Here is a 16101-nt window from a genome sequence, read left to right as displayed (position 1 = left end):
TTGTGCTTGTGGTCTTTACGACCAGCTTGAACTGAATCTTGCGTGTGGGATTACAAAGCTTCTCATTAATCTGCGCATCAGTAACCTATCGCACAAAAGAAATTAATTTTTTTTGGAGATCTTAGCTACAATCTATTAGGGAAAGTGATCCGAATAGTGTTGATCTGTATTTTGATCATCATAAAAAAGGAGTTGAGAATTACGATAAGTGGATATTGGCTATCTGTGACTGATTTTAAAAAGTTTCACAGACCTAGAAGACTACGACCTTTAACAGTGACCATCGAAGATTGTCTAAGGTACTCAAGTCGGTCTCTTACGTTTGCCACTTTAAACTCAGTACGATATTTGCACATAAACAAACTCTTTAATTTTCAAGACTATGAATGGAATGTGTTAATTAAGGCCGAGTACGATTTATATAAACTATCTAAAGACAGCAATAACTTTAAGTGAAGGCGTGAACATTAAGTTTAACAGATGCAAGGAAGAACTAGAGGGGCGAACATTGGCAAAATTGGACTATCGTCAAAGCAGCCCAACTAAGTTGCGTAATTCATAATGAATGGTGTAATGTAAAAGATCCCACATCCCTTGTAACATTTATTCGATCTATGGTCCCATCAGGATCATTTGCGTTAAAGTCTCTCACACTTATTGACTATTTATAGACCGACATGAGTCCGAAGAACTGTCGAAAATAAAATCACTTCAATATCTGAAATGAAACTTATCCGATTGCTATTCAATAGAATTTTTAAGTCAACCTGCAAATCCTAGAAATCAATGTCATTCAATCTCTTAATACTAAAACTTTAAGGTTAGTTTGCAATCTGTTATCTACATGCCAGGTGCAAGCCAAAATAAATAGCGACCATTTTCGTATTAACTTTAAAAAGGTTGAAAAATCCCAAAAAATTCATGTACGTTTTTGGTTTAAGCACGATATTCTGGGCCCCCTTGCCAACCTTAATGACGTCAAAGAGGTCTAGATTTTAGGGAACCCTATAATAAAACCCTAAGTTGACTTTTTAAAGCTTTTGCCACTAGCAAAATAAATAGATCTGAGAATTGGCATAGTGTCAGAAATAGAAAAGTAGGCAATTTAAACAAACTATACGAGTTGAATATAATTACGCGTGGACAAGGAACCTTATCATTACTTTTTATAAAAGTGGTGGCGAAAAATATCATTCAATGTTTAAAATTTCTAATGATCGACTTTTACTTTTAGAGGTTTCCAAGGTTTCCCAAAATAAGATAACTGAAAAAATTAGATGCGACCTTAAAAATGGTCTTCTTGCAGGTTAAAATCATTGCCGGGATCAAATTAAGGTCCAGATTCCGACGACTTCGAATGCTCTGTTTATGTAAAAATTAAGTAAATATTACCGAGAAAAAGTAATATCTCGCTTAAACTTATTTCTATCGTTCTTTCTAGATTAAATGCTTCTCGAATCTTTTATATCAGAACAAGTCAAAAACAAATTTCAGCAGCACAAAACAGCCCACCCTACTTTAAGTGTATGCCAAGTGTGTTTAGGTGTGTGCGGGTTCGTTCCGGCCTTCACTTAGGTCTTTGGAATCTGTCCAAAATCGCGGAATAAAACAAATCTCTTATAGGCATTGGTACAGATTGATTTTATTAGACTTAAGCAAAATTAAGATTCAAATTCGGGCGACAGTGAAAACCGAAACTAATGTGTATACATGTGTCCTTGATCCCAAACCTTTCAATTTAGATACGCTCACGCAATAATTTTTATTAAACTTCATTGCTATGTCGTCGATATTACACTAATTATGTGCCTAAACAAATCCCTTGCGTCACACGAAAATATAAACACACAATCGCTCGATGTTAATTCTAAAAATGTTCGTTCGGTTTTGGGTTCCTTTCGATTTACATAAAATTTCAATATGACAGAGACAAGTGGCGAGCACGTTCGCTAGAGATAATATGTTTAGAAAATTGTATTTGTAATTTAAACACATACATATGTATACATAGTGGTAAGTAGTAGCTGACACAGTACAAGTATAATTGCTCTTGCCGTCGCCTTTGCTCAATTATAGTTTAGTTAATAGTACATATTGGTTTCGGTATCGTTTCGCGCTGCTGTTGTGATAGGTAACTTCTTACTGTAGGTTAGAGTTATATTAAGTTAATTGCTACACCGAATTTGCTTGCTTTGCACTACTTAAGAACAGAACTGCTGAAATCAGAAAGACGGTTAGTATCAAGATTGATGTCCTGGTTGTGTGTATGCGTGGGGGATGTCTGAAGTCTGGATCTGGTTGGCTACATACCTAATACATATTTGCTTAAAGTGTGTATCGAATTGGATCACGGCTAGGATCATACAAACGCACTACTCGTCATTCCTCATCATTATTGTTATTACAGAATTAGTTTTTATAATTACGATTTCGTGGATCCGCCATCGTTTTCGCATCTGTTTTATTATTATTGTGTGGTTTCCGTTTTAATTTATTATATTTAAATTTTGTTTAATTGTATAATAAAATAATGATTCACAATCAGAGTTATTCAGCAGCAACCGGATTTGGTGTTTTCCACTGGACGTCCTTGATCGATTTTCACTTTGCTTGCGTTGTCGGTGGCGCTGGACGGCGGCCCGACGCGATTCTTGATCTCGGCCGCCATCGTCATGAAGGCCTGCTCCACGTTGGTGGCGCTCTTGGCCGAAGTTTCAAGGAATGGAATGCCTAACTGGGCGGCGTACTCCTGTGGATTCGGAAACAAAGGGCCAGTTCAGTATATACCTATACCAGATAAACCCAGCAATATACGCACCGCAGCTGTGGTGTGATCGACGACCTTCTTGGTGGTCAAGTCGCTCTTGTTGCCCACCAGCAACTTGTTGACATTCTCGCAGGCGTACCGCTCGATCTCCTCCAGCCACTGCTTCACATTGTTGAAGGACTCCTGGTCCGTGCAATCGTAAACGACGATGATGCCATGGGCGCCTCTATAATATGACGACGTGATGGTGCGGAAGCGCTCCTGGCCAGCAGTATCCCACTGTAAAGATTCGAATTAGCGCTGGACTGAATTACCTCCGCCATGCTATGCTATGCTTACAATTTGCAGTTTAATGGTCTTTCCGTCGAGTTCTATGGTCCTGATTTTCTGCAAGACAAAGAGTTTATGAGTCAGGCACAAAGAATATTCACTGCGTTCTGGCTGGCTTACGAAATCTACTCCGATCGTGCTGATATAGCTCTCTGTATATGTGTCATCGGCAAATCGCAGCAGAAGACAGGACTTTCCAACGCCCGAGTCTCCAATGAGCAGCAGTTTGAAGAGATAGTCACTGGGGAGAAGGTAATAATTGGTCAATTAAGATTATCATATTATATCTAAGACAGAGATAAGCAGATACAAGGTTCAACATTTCAGTGGTGATAGCCCAAATTTGGGAGGAAATAGTTGCGATGGATCTTTCAAGAGATATTTTTGAGTAAACTAAAGGCTGATCAATACACAAAATCTGAAAAAGTTCAAGGAGGGCATGGTTTAGTCTGTTCGGAGAGTAAAATATGCATAGAACCGGTTTGCTATAGGCTTTATCTTATCGCGCTATGTCCCACATCAACCCCCAATTTCTGGGCGATGTGTGATAATGTTACAATCTTCTACATGTGTATAGAAGGATAGTTTCTAGACTGTGCGAATCAAGATCGGTTTAGATTTAATTGGCCTAAAGTGCGAGAAAGCAATTATGTGGAACTGGAATGGCCTTTGATTACGTAGCACTGCGCTGGGGGTGGGAAACGCTCTCCACGCAGGTGACTCATCCGCCCGCCCTGCGCTTTGGCACGTCAACTGGGATCTGACTATATAAATGGCCGATTCCGAGTCGGGGAGCAACAATTAACGCGATTTTCGCTGGCGAACAGCGTTTCCTGTCTCCCCCCGCCCCTGTGTATGCGTTTTCTTTCAAGTCTCAGCTGAAACACAGAGTTTTGATACTGGTTTCTGGTTTGGGGCGGTTGTTATGTCCCAATCTATTCTCTGTTTTTAGCGAATCGTCTGTTTTTTGGAGTTGCCAACGAGGGCAGCGAAATGAAGGGAGTGGGGCTGCTCGATGATGAATGGAATGAAACGTAGCAGAAATGACGTCGCAGAAAAAAATAAAAGAAACTATTATCGAAGGCCAGGGGCGAGAAGGTGTATTCCGATTTGTGGAAAACCAGTCACCGTGTACTTTAACTCCACTTTACTGCGCATAACGGTGTGTGACGACTTACTATTCCGGATTCACAGATGACATTTTCTGGCTTTTTCACAGATTATATATTTGCCACGAACAAATATTCGATTTCTGGCCCTGGACTGGCTGATGTTTTGACCGCTTTTACTCGACTGGCGCGCTCCGAATTACTGGAAAACGACTCGCACTCGGTTCGTGTTGTGTCTTGCAACTCGCTTTTGTATTTATTGCAGCGAATTTAAATGGGAAATACGTTTATTTCCACAAATTCGACGAGAATTCCGAGAACAATGGCGACTGAAAAAATGACGAAGTGGCATTGGCAGTGTTACCAGATCGCGCGATGGCTTTCCCCGACCAGGGCTGCCGACCGGAGGTGAGTGGGCGGAACCAGAGAAAAATGTTATCGCCTTCTGTGACCCCGGCCCCGAGCTAAGACACCCCAGATAAAACAAGAATGGATGGGTAGCTTTTGCACTTTTGCATACAATCTCTTATGGTACATCATTTGTTTCTAAACACGGCCTTTAACATTTGAGTGTTTGCATAGAGAACACATTAAAGATAATAATAATAATACGCGTAATAGTATATGAAAGAAGATTCGATAAGCGGGTATAACGCCTGGGGGAATGCATCTGGCGGGTCCGGGCTGTGAGTTGGACCTCTACTCCAGCGAGTTGAGCGTGAGCAGCTGCTTGAGCACCTTCGTCTGCGAGGTCTCCCGGATCTCGCCCGCCAGGAACATCTCGTCCACCACGCTGTACACCTTATAGAAGTTGAACACCAGGTCCAGCTCGCACACGTTATGGAAGTATTCGTTCAGCACCTCCACGAAGTTGTGGATGGCCTCCAGATAGCACAGATTGTTGTCGTTCACGTCCACACAGATGCAGAAGTAGAGGCCCGCATAGCGTCGGTAGACGATCTTGAAATTGCGGAACTGGGGGGAGGACAATGGTTAGATGGGGGTTCCAATGGGACACTTGGACTCGAACCCACCTCCACGAAGTTGGTGTGCTTGGCGTCGCGCACTGTGACCACGGCATGCACCTCCTCTATCAGTTTCTGTTTCTCGTCGTCATCGAAGTTCATGTACCACTTGGCCAGGCGAGTCTTTCCAGCTCGGTTTTGTATGAGTATGAAGCGAATCTTCGGGGAAGGAAGGATTTAATAGGGGGTATTAACTGGTATCCCCCGTAATACTCACCATTTTTAAGGAGTCTGCTCAGGCAGCTGCTCGGATATTTACAATCTAATTTTATTTCGGGGGCGAAAAAACTGATTATGAGCAAATTGTGTATCACCAAGACCAGGGCTGCCACTTCTCTTTCGGAACAGCTGTTCGCGGTGGGCTGCCCCGGGCTAAAGCAAGCGAGTTGGCAGCCCCGCCGCGCTGCACTACGAAGTTTCACTTTCATATTTGTTTTGAAACATTTCGAAACTAGTCATTTACCAAAAATGTTGGCGTCGCGCTTAAGTCTCCTGCTGCCCCGCGCGTCCTGGCTGCGCGGCTGCTCGACGACGACGGTGGGCCGGCAGCAGCACCGGCAGGTGCCCACGGAGTCCGCCGTGCACGATCCTCTCCAGGCACAAGCCCTCAAGGAGCAGTGCATCCTGGTGGACGCCAACGACCAGGCCATCGGGGCAGCCTCCAAGGCGGACTGCCACCGGGTGCACCCAGAGACGAAGGATGTGAAACTGCACCGAGCCTTCAGCGTTTTCCTCTTCAACTCCCAGGGCGAGATGCTGGTGCAGAAGCGATCGTCTCACAAGGTGAAATCATAGGGAAATCCCCTCTTTACGTGGTCTAAAATCAGCTGCATCCGTAGATAACCTTCCCGAACACCTACACCAACGCCTGTTGCAGCCATCCGCTCCACGAGATCGAGCAGGAGCGCCAGGAGGGCGATGCCCTCGGGATTAGGCTGGCTGCCCAGCGGCGGCTTAACTACGAGCTGGGCATTCCCACGGAGGAGCTACAGCCGCAGGACTTCCGCTACCTGACCCGCATCCACTACGCGGACACGGGCGACGGAGTGTGGGGCGAGCACGAGATCGACTACATCCTGTTTCTGCAAAAGGACGTGACCCTGCGGCCAAACAGCAACGAGGTCAGCGAGGTGCGCTACCTCAGGCGCGACAAGATCGACGAGGCGGTGGCCAAGTTCAGCGCCCCGCTGACACCCTGGTTCTCTCTGATACTCCAGCACCGCCTAAAGCTGTGGTGGGACAATTTGCATCAGCTGGAGCAGTTCGAGGACTTGAGCAACATTCAGCGCTTTTAAGTGTGCTAACCAACCAAAAATACACGTAATGACGTATCAAAGCGGCCTTTTGTTCGTTTGGGTTTCAAATTCGCTTTATTCAAATGGAAAATAGTGTCTGTGTGCGGACAATGGGCACAAAGCGGATTTTATGCAACCTCCGCGGGTCGATCAGTTCAGTACAACGCTTTTGTATATGTAAATATAACAAAATATAGTGTGTATAGGCGCACGGTATTCAATATGTTTCATAGCCTAACTAATGTGTTTGTATGTTGAATATCATATAAATATTTAGCTTTTAAAATGATCACATTACGTTTCCCATAATCATCATCATCGTCATCGTCGCAACAAGAATAAATATTTACAAAACGACTACGGCTAACAGAGACACGAACTAAAATTAATGATTCTAGCCTAAAGACAGAAGAAACAAACAGAAGACAAGCTGCAGCACTTAACATCTATATCTTTCGCTTCGGAAGCGAGTTCGAAGCGCGCGCTTCGAGGCGTGAAGCACCGACCCAGAGCTGGTCCGGAGTCGACGTCCACGCGGCACCACCTTGGCACCGTTTCTCAATAATAGTAAATAAAGCAATTGCTCGGGAAATTCCAACAACTTACAGCTAAACCCTGCAAACTTCGATCGATAGTTTGCACCTTTACGGCAAGGGGTTGATTATATAGGTCTAAACGTATACGTACTTTTCGCATGCAATGGGGGTCGTATTTGTGGGTGTGTGTATGTGTGGGGATCAGGATGAGCGCTTCATCCCGAATTCGATTAGTGGTTAAGGCACATAGGTATGAGTCTATCGTGAATCTCAGGCTCGTTCAATCTATAGAGTTACGGTTGTAAAGCTGCTGGTTGGCACACTTTGTCGTTCAGTTCCATGGGGCTCCGTTTAGTTCTCTAGGACAAGCCGAACAGTTTAAGGGCATTGAAGGCGGTGGCCAGGGCCACCTCATCGGGGGTTTTCTTCATGAAGGCGGCTATCATCTCTACGATGGCGGGCAGACTGCAGGGCTCGTTGCGTTGGAAGGTACAATATCTGGAAAATTCTTGAAACCATTAGATAATCGACCTTATATTGGATGTTGTATCCCTCCCACCTGTGTAAGTACAGCAAAGAGCGTTCGGTGATGCCAGTCTTCACGTGTTGCGGCAGCTTGGAAGCCCTTGTGTTTGGGTACATGAACGGAGCATCCGTCTCCACCAGCAGTCTGTCCAGCGGCAAAGTGCCGTCCTCCAGCAGTCGGCGAACGCCAGTGTCCGATTTGTCCTTGCACAGGTAGCCCGTCAGGCTGATGTAGAACCTGCGCTCTAGGTACTTCAGAGCCTCCTCGGCGGTGCCCATAAAACCTCTGACGATCACAGGCGGCAGATTCTCGAATCTGCAGGGGGAACACGTTAGATGCTTTGTAAACCATGACTACGGCTCGTACTTGTCGAGTATTTCGAGTAGATCGTGCTGAGCCGACCGCTCGTGGATCAGCAGAGGTTTGTTCAGCCGGATGGCCAGGTGCAGCTGCTTGGCGAAGATCTGCTTCTGGGCGTCCGGTTCGGAGAAGTCCCGCTGGTAGTCCAGGCCACAGGGCCCGATCGCCACGCACTCCTGCGCCTGGGCGATGTGCTCCAGGTCGAACCATGTGGCCGGCTCCTCCACGATGGACTTGGAGTCATGGGGATGAATGCCAGCAGTTGAGTAGATTATGTCGGGATAGATGCGCGAAAGGCGCAGCGCTTCCTTGCTCGATTTGACCGAAGTGCCGTGAACCATGAGTTTCTGAACACCTGAAACGATTGGGCGGGAGAAAGTTAGTGCACCTTGCACTGTGCAACACAAAGAAGGGAAAAGGCTGACTTCTGCTAGCCGACTGCTAAGTACCCTTTTTAGTTCAGTTTTTATACATACTATTAAAAATTAATTCCTGAAATCTCCTTAACCGACTATATGTAACTCTTCTTCTTGGTAAATGGGCTTTAATACGTATATTAACCTTTCTTCAGATTGATTCTGTGGATTAATGTTCCTATGGCTATTATGTTTGCGATATGGTCATCAAAACCCTTTTCAATTTGGGCAGAGATACATAGCTCTTCAACTGATATACGGACGGGTGATGTTGATCAACGTATTAAAGGCAAGGGGAGTCCCTTTTCCTAGACTTGCCAACTCCCCACCTAATTCATAGTACCCTCTGCAAGAGTATGTCAAAACATATGCCTAGGCAGCACACTTGTTGCTCACTTATCGCCTGACCTTCTGGCTGTCTGGGGTGTTTTCGCAGCCTCGCCCCAAAACGAAGACACTGCCCGGGCCCCATTAATAAGGCGCATATAGTATCTGCAGCACGAACCTGCGTCTCTGGCTCTCTGCACCACGGAATCCAGATCACGGCTATACTTTTTGTTGGTCAAATTGGCACCCACGTCGATGACAATCAGGTTCTCGAAGCAGTGCTTCATGTCCAGGTCCAGCTGGTCCTCCAGCAGCGGGGCCACTGGGGCCACCTCCTCCTGGGGCGTCTGCTGTTTGGGGTCCATGCTCTGGATCTTTGGAATCTATTATCGACGGAAATAGCTTATGACGCAGGCGATGGGCTGCTTCTGGTTGCGACTGTGTGCGTGGGTAATTCAATTAGCTTTCGAGGGGCAAGGAAACGCGACGGTGGTGAAAACCGTGAAAAGTGTATCTACTGAATTTATTGCAATTTGGAGGAGTTGACCAATTGGGCACTTAACGGTCTAAAAATTGATAAATATTAAACTAAAAAACAATCCCGACACGAACTACGACGACTGCTGGCTAGTGTGTTATCGATAGACGATAACAATCGATACACTGTATTTTGGCCAGCTGTTCAAACCGATTAGGTGGGCACCTTGAGTAAGAACTAGTTCAGAACCGCGAGCTTATCGATAGATCCGTGAGAACCCTTTCCAAAAAGTAAACAAACAAAAACCGGTCTTAATTGTATCTTTTTCGTATAGAACAATCTGTTCATAGTTACTTTAAGGAGCTTTTAAGGAGTAAATACCGTCTACTTATTAGATTGTCCAGGACTCTAGGTGCCAAGAAATTTTACAGTTAACAAAGCTGTTTGAGAAATCAACAGGCGCGATCGTGGGTCCTTCAATCATTAAATTTGTATCTTGGATGTAATAAGTGCGATCGTCACGGTAACTTACCTACCTCGTTAAGAATTACTTTTGTGTTATATTAGACGGTTATGTAGCAAACATCAATAACACAAGTTTGCAAAAAAAATGTTTCTAGACCAGGGGCGTGTTCGATTTCTTAAGAATTTAGGTACAAAAGCCAAAAGGCGCGTTTTGCTATACAAACAAAGTAGGCATTTCGACGATTTTGAGTTTCAATAATAATTTTAAGATACGATTGCAGGCCAGTCCGCACAACCGCGAATTATTTAACCTCGATTGACAGTGATTCTTTACAACTCACATGACCATGTGTAACCAGCTTGCAATGTGACTCTAAAAAATCAGCCCATAACGTTACAACCCACATTTTTGAAGTTTATTTTGGCGTAAATTAGTATTGATTCTATTAATCAATACCTATCTACATTTCTATTATTTTAACATGTTACCAAGTTTATCATTTAAATGATACGATTTTTTCTTATAAATAAAAATCGTTTTACATTTTCATTTAGCAACCGCTGGGCTCAAAAATCTGAATTTTGGCATTGGTGATTAATTTATAACTCTACGAAATGGACGATAACGGCGAATTGATACTCAACTCCGATTGTTTTTTGGAGATTATGAATTATGTAATCTCTGATTGCAACTTGAAAAACCAAAATGTCGAAAAGGGTACTTTAAGGTATGATGATTTAATCAACTTTGTGCTGTCCCATGAATTTATCCTGGAATTGCTTGCGGTGCATCACAAACGTTTGTACCAAGATCTGGAGTTCGCCCTTGTTTGCAGAATCATAAAGCTGCTGATAGATCTGCGCATCAATAAGTTATCAAACCAACAAAGTGAATGTTTCTGGAAACCCTATCTAGAATCTGTTAGGGAGAGAAATGCTTTCAATGTAGAACTATTTTTTGACCACCACAAAAATAAGACGGATGAAGTATGTGTAAACATAACTATAAGAGGTAAGTCAAGTCAGTTATGGCAACTTTTTTACATTAAAAACTATATTTGCAAACCGGCTCGGGGTTTAAAAATAGTATAAATTTGTATATCAATAAACTTCTATATTTTAAAGGCATGTCATCGAACCTTACAAACCTCGAAATGTTAAAGTTAGACGGTAGTATTACTGCAAACGCCTTAGCTGACATCTGTATCTTTATCCCAAATTTGAGAAAGTTGGCCTTCGAACGCATTGAAATAGATGGAAATCTTTCCATTATCGCACCGCATTGCGCAAATCTTGAGGAGCTGAAAATTAAGTTTAACACCGAAGGCGGAGCTGCCCAATATGCACCGCTAGCACATTTGCCCAATTTAAAAAACTTTTTTATTACTGGAATCTATGAGAGCGGTTCGGAATTGAAATTTTTTAAAAATTTTGTCAAATTGCACAGACCTAGAAATCTACGACCATTGATACTTACTATCGAAGATTCTTTATTCCATAAAGGCAATAAACATAGGTCTATAACTCTTGCTGCTCTTGACTCATTAAGATATATGGAAATATATTTCCTATATTTTGATGATGAATATCATCATAAAATCGCATTTGATTTATGTGAAATATCGGAAGGCAGCTGTTTAACAGAGGATTTTCTCATAACCATACCTGTAACGGAACTACTAAGAATAAAGTTTGACAGGTATAAAGGAGAACTGGAGTTAAAGCTTCATTGGTCTACGGACATTAGTCAATTGGGTCCATTATCAAAGCTGCCCAATCTCAGTCGGTTGGTCGTACTTAATAAATGTACTGGTTTAGATCATCCCGAATCAATGGCAAAATTCCTTCAATCAATGGTCCCAAAAGGGTCGTTTTCTTTGAAATCCTGCAAAATGCACTACGGACCAATAGATGAATTAGAGACAATAGAAATTGCGAAAATAAAGTCAATTCGGTATCTGGGGTGCCATGTCTGGAAATGGAACTCAATTAAATTTTTAAGTCAATTGCCTAACCTGCAACACCTGGTTATCAATGTTTGCGATTCTATTGATTCCTATGACTCAAATATACTACTTGATCTTCTAAATACATGTCAGGTGCAAGCTACCATAATGTGCAACAGATTTAGCATTACTATAAACAAGGTTGAAAAAAATCTTGAGATTAAAATGAAAAGAGATTTTCAGGTTGATATGCTGAGTTTCCTGGCTCAACTTAGCGTTAACACCCTGCAGATCTCCGGGGAATCGGATCCTGCATCCCTTAACCCATTTCTTGACGCCTTTGTCACCAGCAATTTGTGTACAATTCAAGAATTGGATATATCTGAATTAGAATATGATGTGCAAGAACTTTTTGGAGAAAAATACAGTTTTAGACATATTTCCAAAGTGGCCGAAATTCAAAGCATTAAGAAACTAAAATGCTCCTTGTCAGACACAACTGGTACTGAGAAATTGGGTCAACTGAATAACCTCGAGGAATTGGTCATTTCGGCTAAGGGATCTCTTGATTTTCTTTTTATAAAACTGGCTGAAAAAAATACAATTCGAAGAATTTCATGTAAAAATTTCGATCCCAAATATGTTGTACACGTTTCCAGAATAAGGTCTCTGGAAAAACTGATGTGCCTTTCTCCCACCAATCTCAACTTACAGTCCTGTATAGATCTAGCTAACTCGAGCATTGAGGAATTATATTTGGACTCACAAAGTCATTGTGTACAAGAACTTCTTTCCGCATTTTCTTCAAATAGAACTACTAAACTTAAGCAGCTTCACGTGTTCAAATTCGACATCTCACAAATGGCTGAAGTTAAGGAACTAACATGTCTAAAAAGATTGCTTGTCGAATATTTTAGTTCGGAATGTGGGCCAACATTTAATAAATTTCCACAATTGGAATATCTAGCCATTAACAAATTGTATAATTGCCAATCGAATGTTGCCATTAACACATTGAATGATTTGACCCTTGTTTCACTACCTTTGACACTTCAGAAACTGAACTTAAATTTGTATATTGGCGTTGGTGAATGCAAGTATTTGGTTGAACTTAAAAAATTAGAAGCTTTAGAATGCTCATTTCGCGATGAGCCAGGCATAGAAATTTTGGCAAATATGCAAAGCCTAAAGAAATTAACTATCAATGCTGCCAAAGGTTCTCTTAGTGAACTTTTCCGGGCTTTTGTTCTTAAGTCAAACTTACAAGAACTTCATGCATGGTCACATTTGTGTTCAGATGACATCCGCGAAATATCGAAAATCAAATCGTTAACAAACTTAAGTATTTGGTACCAAATAAAATGTGATAATTTAACAGACCTTGGAGAACTATTTGAACTTAAATCACTCCATATAAATCGACGTTACTGGGGGAGAGTCGATATTGAAAGCGTATTGCCGATTTTTAAATCGTGTCAAAAGCTCCAGTGTGCCGAATTGAAAGGAGAGGCAGTGGCTACAAACCTTGCAAGCAGAATAAACCAAATTCTAAAACCCATACGGGATCCTGCACTTCAAGGGCCCTTAAAACTTTGTATAATTGAATACTCCCCTTTTCCGAACATTCATGTAAGTAGTAATGGTAATGGCACATCATACCGACCTTTACAATTTTCTTCCCAAAGGTGGACGACATCGATGAGGCATATTTAAACGTTTCCTATTCATACAAAACTCCCGACTCTGGTTATTGTACAGAATTTTTTTCTGAAAGACGAGATTCCGTTGATTCTCAAACCTTTAGTTATGCGGATAAAAAAGAAGAAGACTACTTTTAGATATTAGATAAGACTCGCGTTCAATATATGGAATGTTTTATTTACTTTTTGTTGTACATTTTATAAAATTTCGTAATATTTGATAGGTTACAAAAAAAAAAAAATGAAAAAAGGTGTTACTTTGATAACTGATTTAAAAATAAATATATAAATAAGAATTATTTATTTACTGCCCATTTTATGCCTTTAGCCATATTTTCTTTCGTAAGAAAATTTATTGGTGTTAACCACAAAAAAGTAGCTAGATCGACTCGGCTAGTGATCCTGATCAAGAATATATACTTCATGGGGTCGGAAACGCTTGGTTCTATCTGTTGCATACTTTCTGGCGAATCAGTATACCCTTTTACTCTACGAGTAACGGGTATAAACACGATAACGCTCGCTATGCGTTACACACGCACCCTAAAAATGCAATTTGCTTTTTCTCAGAATAATGTTGTATTGTAAATGCCATGAAGTATGAAACTGATTATGGTGGTTATTCATTATTTTGTTAAAGCATCTGCCAGTTTTTGTTTTCATGACATTTCCCCCGGGCTTGATTATAAATAGGTGCAGCTGAGCTAACATGTTTAATAATTTTTACGGAATAAGCATAAGTATATTCTTATCGAGAAACAAAAGTTCCTTTACTTTCCTTGTTCCTTAAAAGTGAGCTCATTCATTTGAACATTTCGGGGGAGTTTGGATGCAATATGAGACCGCATTGGCTACATCTTCCAAACTCAGCATGGGCATGCGGAGCTCTATTCCACAGAGCCCTTGTCGAAAATTTCCGTACCCACACGCCGTGGTTGAAAGGGGGAATCTTTAAAAATAATATGTATACTTTATGAAACTTATACCAACAGTTATTTTGTTTTTGGCGCCCTTTTTAATAAATTCGTGGCGCAGGACCTCGGTGAAAGCTGCAATCGCGTGCCTGGGTGATGCAAAAATGTTAAGCTTTAATCTTTCCAGCATGGGCACTTGGTACCACACGACCATTGAATACCTTGCGATGCTGCAGGGATTTAGTCATATGCCGGTTGCGGCAGGTCATTACCATCACTTTGGTGTCCATCTGTTGCTTATCGCTGACATCACAAGCAGGAGTCAATCCCACGATTACCATTCCCTTGGCTCTTAGATCCTGTCAGCAGGCCGCTCCGATTCGTGAGTTCGACCCAGTAACGACGGCGATGAGATTCAAGCAACGGTTTATTACGAGAGTTCTCAATAAATGACATGCTTTTTAAACAATGATCTCAGCTACATTCAAGGTAATTGACAATGTACAGTGGCACACTTGAACTCAATTTACATCAGAGCTTATCGGCAGCTCAATACGTTTATGCAAGCATTTTAAATAAAATTTAATTAAGAACTATGAATATATTTAGACCTTGCCCAAGAATAACGCTATGTAATATAAAGCAATTCATTTACAAGTTGATTTAAAATAGTTTTAAAGTTTCCAAGTTTAAATAAAGGTTAAGGACAGCTACTTACAAGTAGCATAGTCATTAGTCAAAAGTTCAATTTATTTTCTTTAATTGCACACCAATTGACACGTAATCTTCTTTATTTGATTAGTTACAAGTGCGAACTTGGCCAGCTTATCGAAGGGGCACTTCAAAAGCTCTCCCCAACAGGCTTGATAATGAGCTCGTGTATCTGGACATTTGGCGGCGTCTGGATGCAGTAGGACACTGCATCTGCCACGTCCGCCGATCGCAGCATGGGCATGCCATTGGGTTGCTCCCAAGAGCCGGCTTCGAAGATTTCCGTGTCCACCACGCCGGGACTGACGCTCTGAAATCGGAAAGATGGGGATATATTACCAAGCAAGCCTATTTAGCCAGTCTTACTCACCGTAATCTTGGTCTTGGTGCCCTTTTTGTTGAACTCCTGTCGCAGGATTTCGGTTAGGGCGGTAATCGCATGCTTGGAGGGCGCATACATGTTTAGGCTGAAGTCCTCCACGGCAGGCACTTGGTGACCCACCACACTGTTGATGATCACCACATGGCCGTCGTTCACCTTGCGGCGCTGCAGCGACAGAAACATCTGCCGGGTGCACCAGGTCACCCCCAGTACGTTGACATCCAAAATGGCCCGCACATCGGCCGAGTTCCCCTCATCCGTGATGTTAATCTTACGCACTATCCCGGCATTGTTGATAAGGACATCGGCTCCCCCCAGGGCTTTGTCGATCCAGGCGAAGGTATCCTTGACCTGTTGCTCGTTGCTGACGTCACAAGGACGGGTGTGGAACCGAGCAGCCTGATCGGCCGGCAAGGAGGACTTAATCTTTTGGAGAACATTCTCTCGGCGGGCCAAGCCCACTACCACCATTCCCTTGGCCACCAGATCCCGGCAGCAGGCTTCTCCGATCCCAGCACTGGCTCCTGTGACGACGGCAACGCGATTTGTCCAGCGATTCATGGCAAGTCCGTTCTGTTCGCTTTCCTATGAGAAACTGATTCGAATACAATGCAATTGCTAGCCCACATCGATTTAAATCATGGGTTATCAGTGTGTTGAGCTTTTTCGAGATAAGTTTGAACAAAGATAACCGTTGAAGCTATAATAAGAGGGGTTTTTGATAAGCTGAGTCTAGAGGATACTCTGTTACGAAGTTCGAGCTACAAGAAGAGCTATTTCATAACGTGAAAGATACTTCCAGAACTCTTCTAGA

General features: G+C 42.5%; 5 protein-coding genes and 2 long non-coding RNA genes across 11 annotated transcripts in view; 3 read left to right on the top strand and 4 right to left on the bottom strand.

Annotated features, from left to right (window-relative positions):
- The window catches only part of LOC108014419 (uncharacterized), a 90178-nt gene that overhangs the window by 30162 nt on the left and 43915 nt on the right, over nucleotides 1-16101 (top strand). The gene's annotated exons all lie outside the window — the stretch shown is intronic.
- On the bottom strand, nucleotides 1960-4562 carry Rab1 (RAS oncogene family member Rab1). The gene is made up of 5 exons (XM_017080543.4): nucleotides 4276-4562; nucleotides 3218-3338; nucleotides 3107-3154; nucleotides 2819-3046; nucleotides 1960-2749 (listed from the first exon to the last, which is right to left on the bottom strand). Exons 1-5 carry the CDS (start codon nucleotides 4296-4298, stop codon nucleotides 2552-2554), a joined length of 618 nt encoding a protein of 205 aa, XP_016936032.1. The 5' UTR covers nucleotides 4299-4562; the 3' UTR covers nucleotides 1960-2551.
- On the bottom strand, nucleotides 4705-5603 carry AP-2sigma (adaptor protein complex 2, sigma subunit). Its single transcript, XM_017080544.4, has 3 exons — nucleotides 5449-5603; nucleotides 5241-5390; nucleotides 4705-5181 (listed from the first exon to the last, which is right to left on the bottom strand). The coding sequence occupies exons 1-3, from the start codon at nucleotides 5449-5451 to the stop codon at nucleotides 4906-4908; spliced, it is 429 nt and encodes a 142-aa protein (XP_016936033.1). The 5' UTR covers nucleotides 5452-5603; the 3' UTR covers nucleotides 4705-4905.
- Idi (Isopentenyl-diphosphate delta isomerase) lies at nucleotides 5662-6567 on the top strand. The gene is made up of 2 exons (XM_017080528.4): nucleotides 5662-6014; nucleotides 6071-6567. Exons 1-2 carry the CDS (start codon nucleotides 5700-5702, stop codon nucleotides 6524-6526), a joined length of 771 nt encoding a protein of 256 aa, XP_016936017.3. The 5' UTR covers nucleotides 5662-5699; the 3' UTR covers nucleotides 6527-6567.
- LOC108014418 (3'-5' ssDNA/RNA exonuclease TatD) lies at nucleotides 6574-9323 on the bottom strand. The gene is made up of 4 exons (XM_036816935.3): nucleotides 8870-9323; nucleotides 7955-8303; nucleotides 7622-7903; nucleotides 6574-7560 (listed from the first exon to the last, which is right to left on the bottom strand). The coding sequence occupies exons 1-4, from the start codon at nucleotides 9054-9056 to the stop codon at nucleotides 7422-7424; spliced, it is 957 nt and encodes a 318-aa protein (XP_036672830.1). The 5' UTR covers nucleotides 9057-9323; the 3' UTR covers nucleotides 6574-7421.
- On the top strand, nucleotides 9416-13538 carry LOC118877604 (uncharacterized). Of its 3 annotated transcripts, none has more exons than XR_011604434.1 (4): nucleotides 9416-9459; nucleotides 10190-10646; nucleotides 10760-13209; nucleotides 13266-13538. It is a non-coding gene; the product is annotated as an uncharacterized lncRNA (long non-coding RNA). The 3 variants fall into 3 exon arrangements; XR_010654509.2 differs by having other exon boundaries at nucleotides 9435-9542; nucleotides 13266-13512; XR_011604433.1 differs by lacking the exon at nucleotides 9416-9459 and adding an exon at nucleotides 9472-9692 and having other exon boundaries at nucleotides 13266-13512.
- LOC108013851 (farnesol dehydrogenase) lies at nucleotides 14924-15896 on the bottom strand. The gene is made up of 2 exons (XM_017079839.4): nucleotides 15276-15896; nucleotides 14924-15215 (listed from the first exon to the last, which is right to left on the bottom strand). Exons 1-2 carry the CDS (start codon nucleotides 15846-15848, stop codon nucleotides 15036-15038), a joined length of 753 nt encoding a protein of 250 aa, XP_016935328.3. The 5' UTR covers nucleotides 15849-15896; the 3' UTR covers nucleotides 14924-15035.

The sequence above is a fragment of the Drosophila suzukii genome, chromosome 3 (genome assembly GCF_043229965.1).
Source record: "Drosophila suzukii chromosome 3, CBGP_Dsuzu_IsoJpt1.0, whole genome shotgun sequence".
NCBI lineage: Eukaryota > Metazoa > Arthropoda > Insecta > Diptera > Drosophilidae > Drosophila > Drosophila suzukii.
The sequence above is the reverse complement of the archived record's forward strand: the minus strand, read 5'-3'. Positions and strand labels throughout refer to the sequence as shown.

Excerpts from the sequence above, each read along its gene's own strand:
- Rab1 (XM_017080543.4), bottom strand. The coding sequence starts at position 4,298 with ATGTCATCTGTGAATCCGGAATA. Across the intron at positions 3,047-3,106 it reads AGACCATTAAACTGCAAATT|TGGGATACTGCTGGCCAGGA; the intron begins GTAAGCATAGCA and ends GAATCTTTACAG. Across the intron at positions 2,750-2,818 it reads TCGATCACACCACAGCTGCG|GAGTACGCCGCCCAGTTAGG; the intron begins GTGCGTATATTG and ends CCGAATCCACAG.
- AP-2sigma (XM_017080544.4), bottom strand. Across the intron at positions 5,182-5,240 it reads AGCACACCAACTTCGTGGAG|TTCCGCAATTTCAAGATCGT; the intron begins GTGGGTTCGAGT and ends TCCTCCCCCCAG.
- Idi (XM_017080528.4), top strand. The coding sequence starts at position 5,700 with ATGTTGGCGTCGCGCTTAAGTCTCCTGCTGCCCCGCGCGTCCTGGCTG. Across the intron at positions 6,015-6,070 it reads AGAAGCGATCGTCTCACAAG|ATAACCTTCCCGAACACCTA; the intron begins GTGAAATCATAG and ends CTGCATCCGTAG.
- LOC108014418 (XM_036816935.3), bottom strand. The coding sequence starts at position 9,056 with ATGGACCCCAAACAGCAGACGCCCCAGGAGGAGGTGGCCCCAGTGGCC. Across the intron at positions 7,904-7,954 it reads CTACTCGAAATACTCGACAA|ATTCGAGAATCTGCCGCCTG; the intron begins GTACGAGCCGTA and ends TTCCCCCTGCAG. Across the intron at positions 7,561-7,621 it reads TCTTTGCTGTACTTACACAG|ATATTGTACCTTCCAACGCA; the intron begins GTGGGAGGGATA and ends AGAATTTTCCAG.
- LOC108013851 (XM_017079839.4), bottom strand. The coding sequence starts at position 15,848 with ATGAATCGCTGGACAAATCGCGTTGCCGTCGTCACAGGAGCCAGTGCT. Across the intron at positions 15,216-15,275 it reads GCACCAAGACCAAGATTACG|AGCGTCAGTCCCGGCGTGGT; the intron begins GTGAGTAAGACT and ends TTCCGATTTCAG.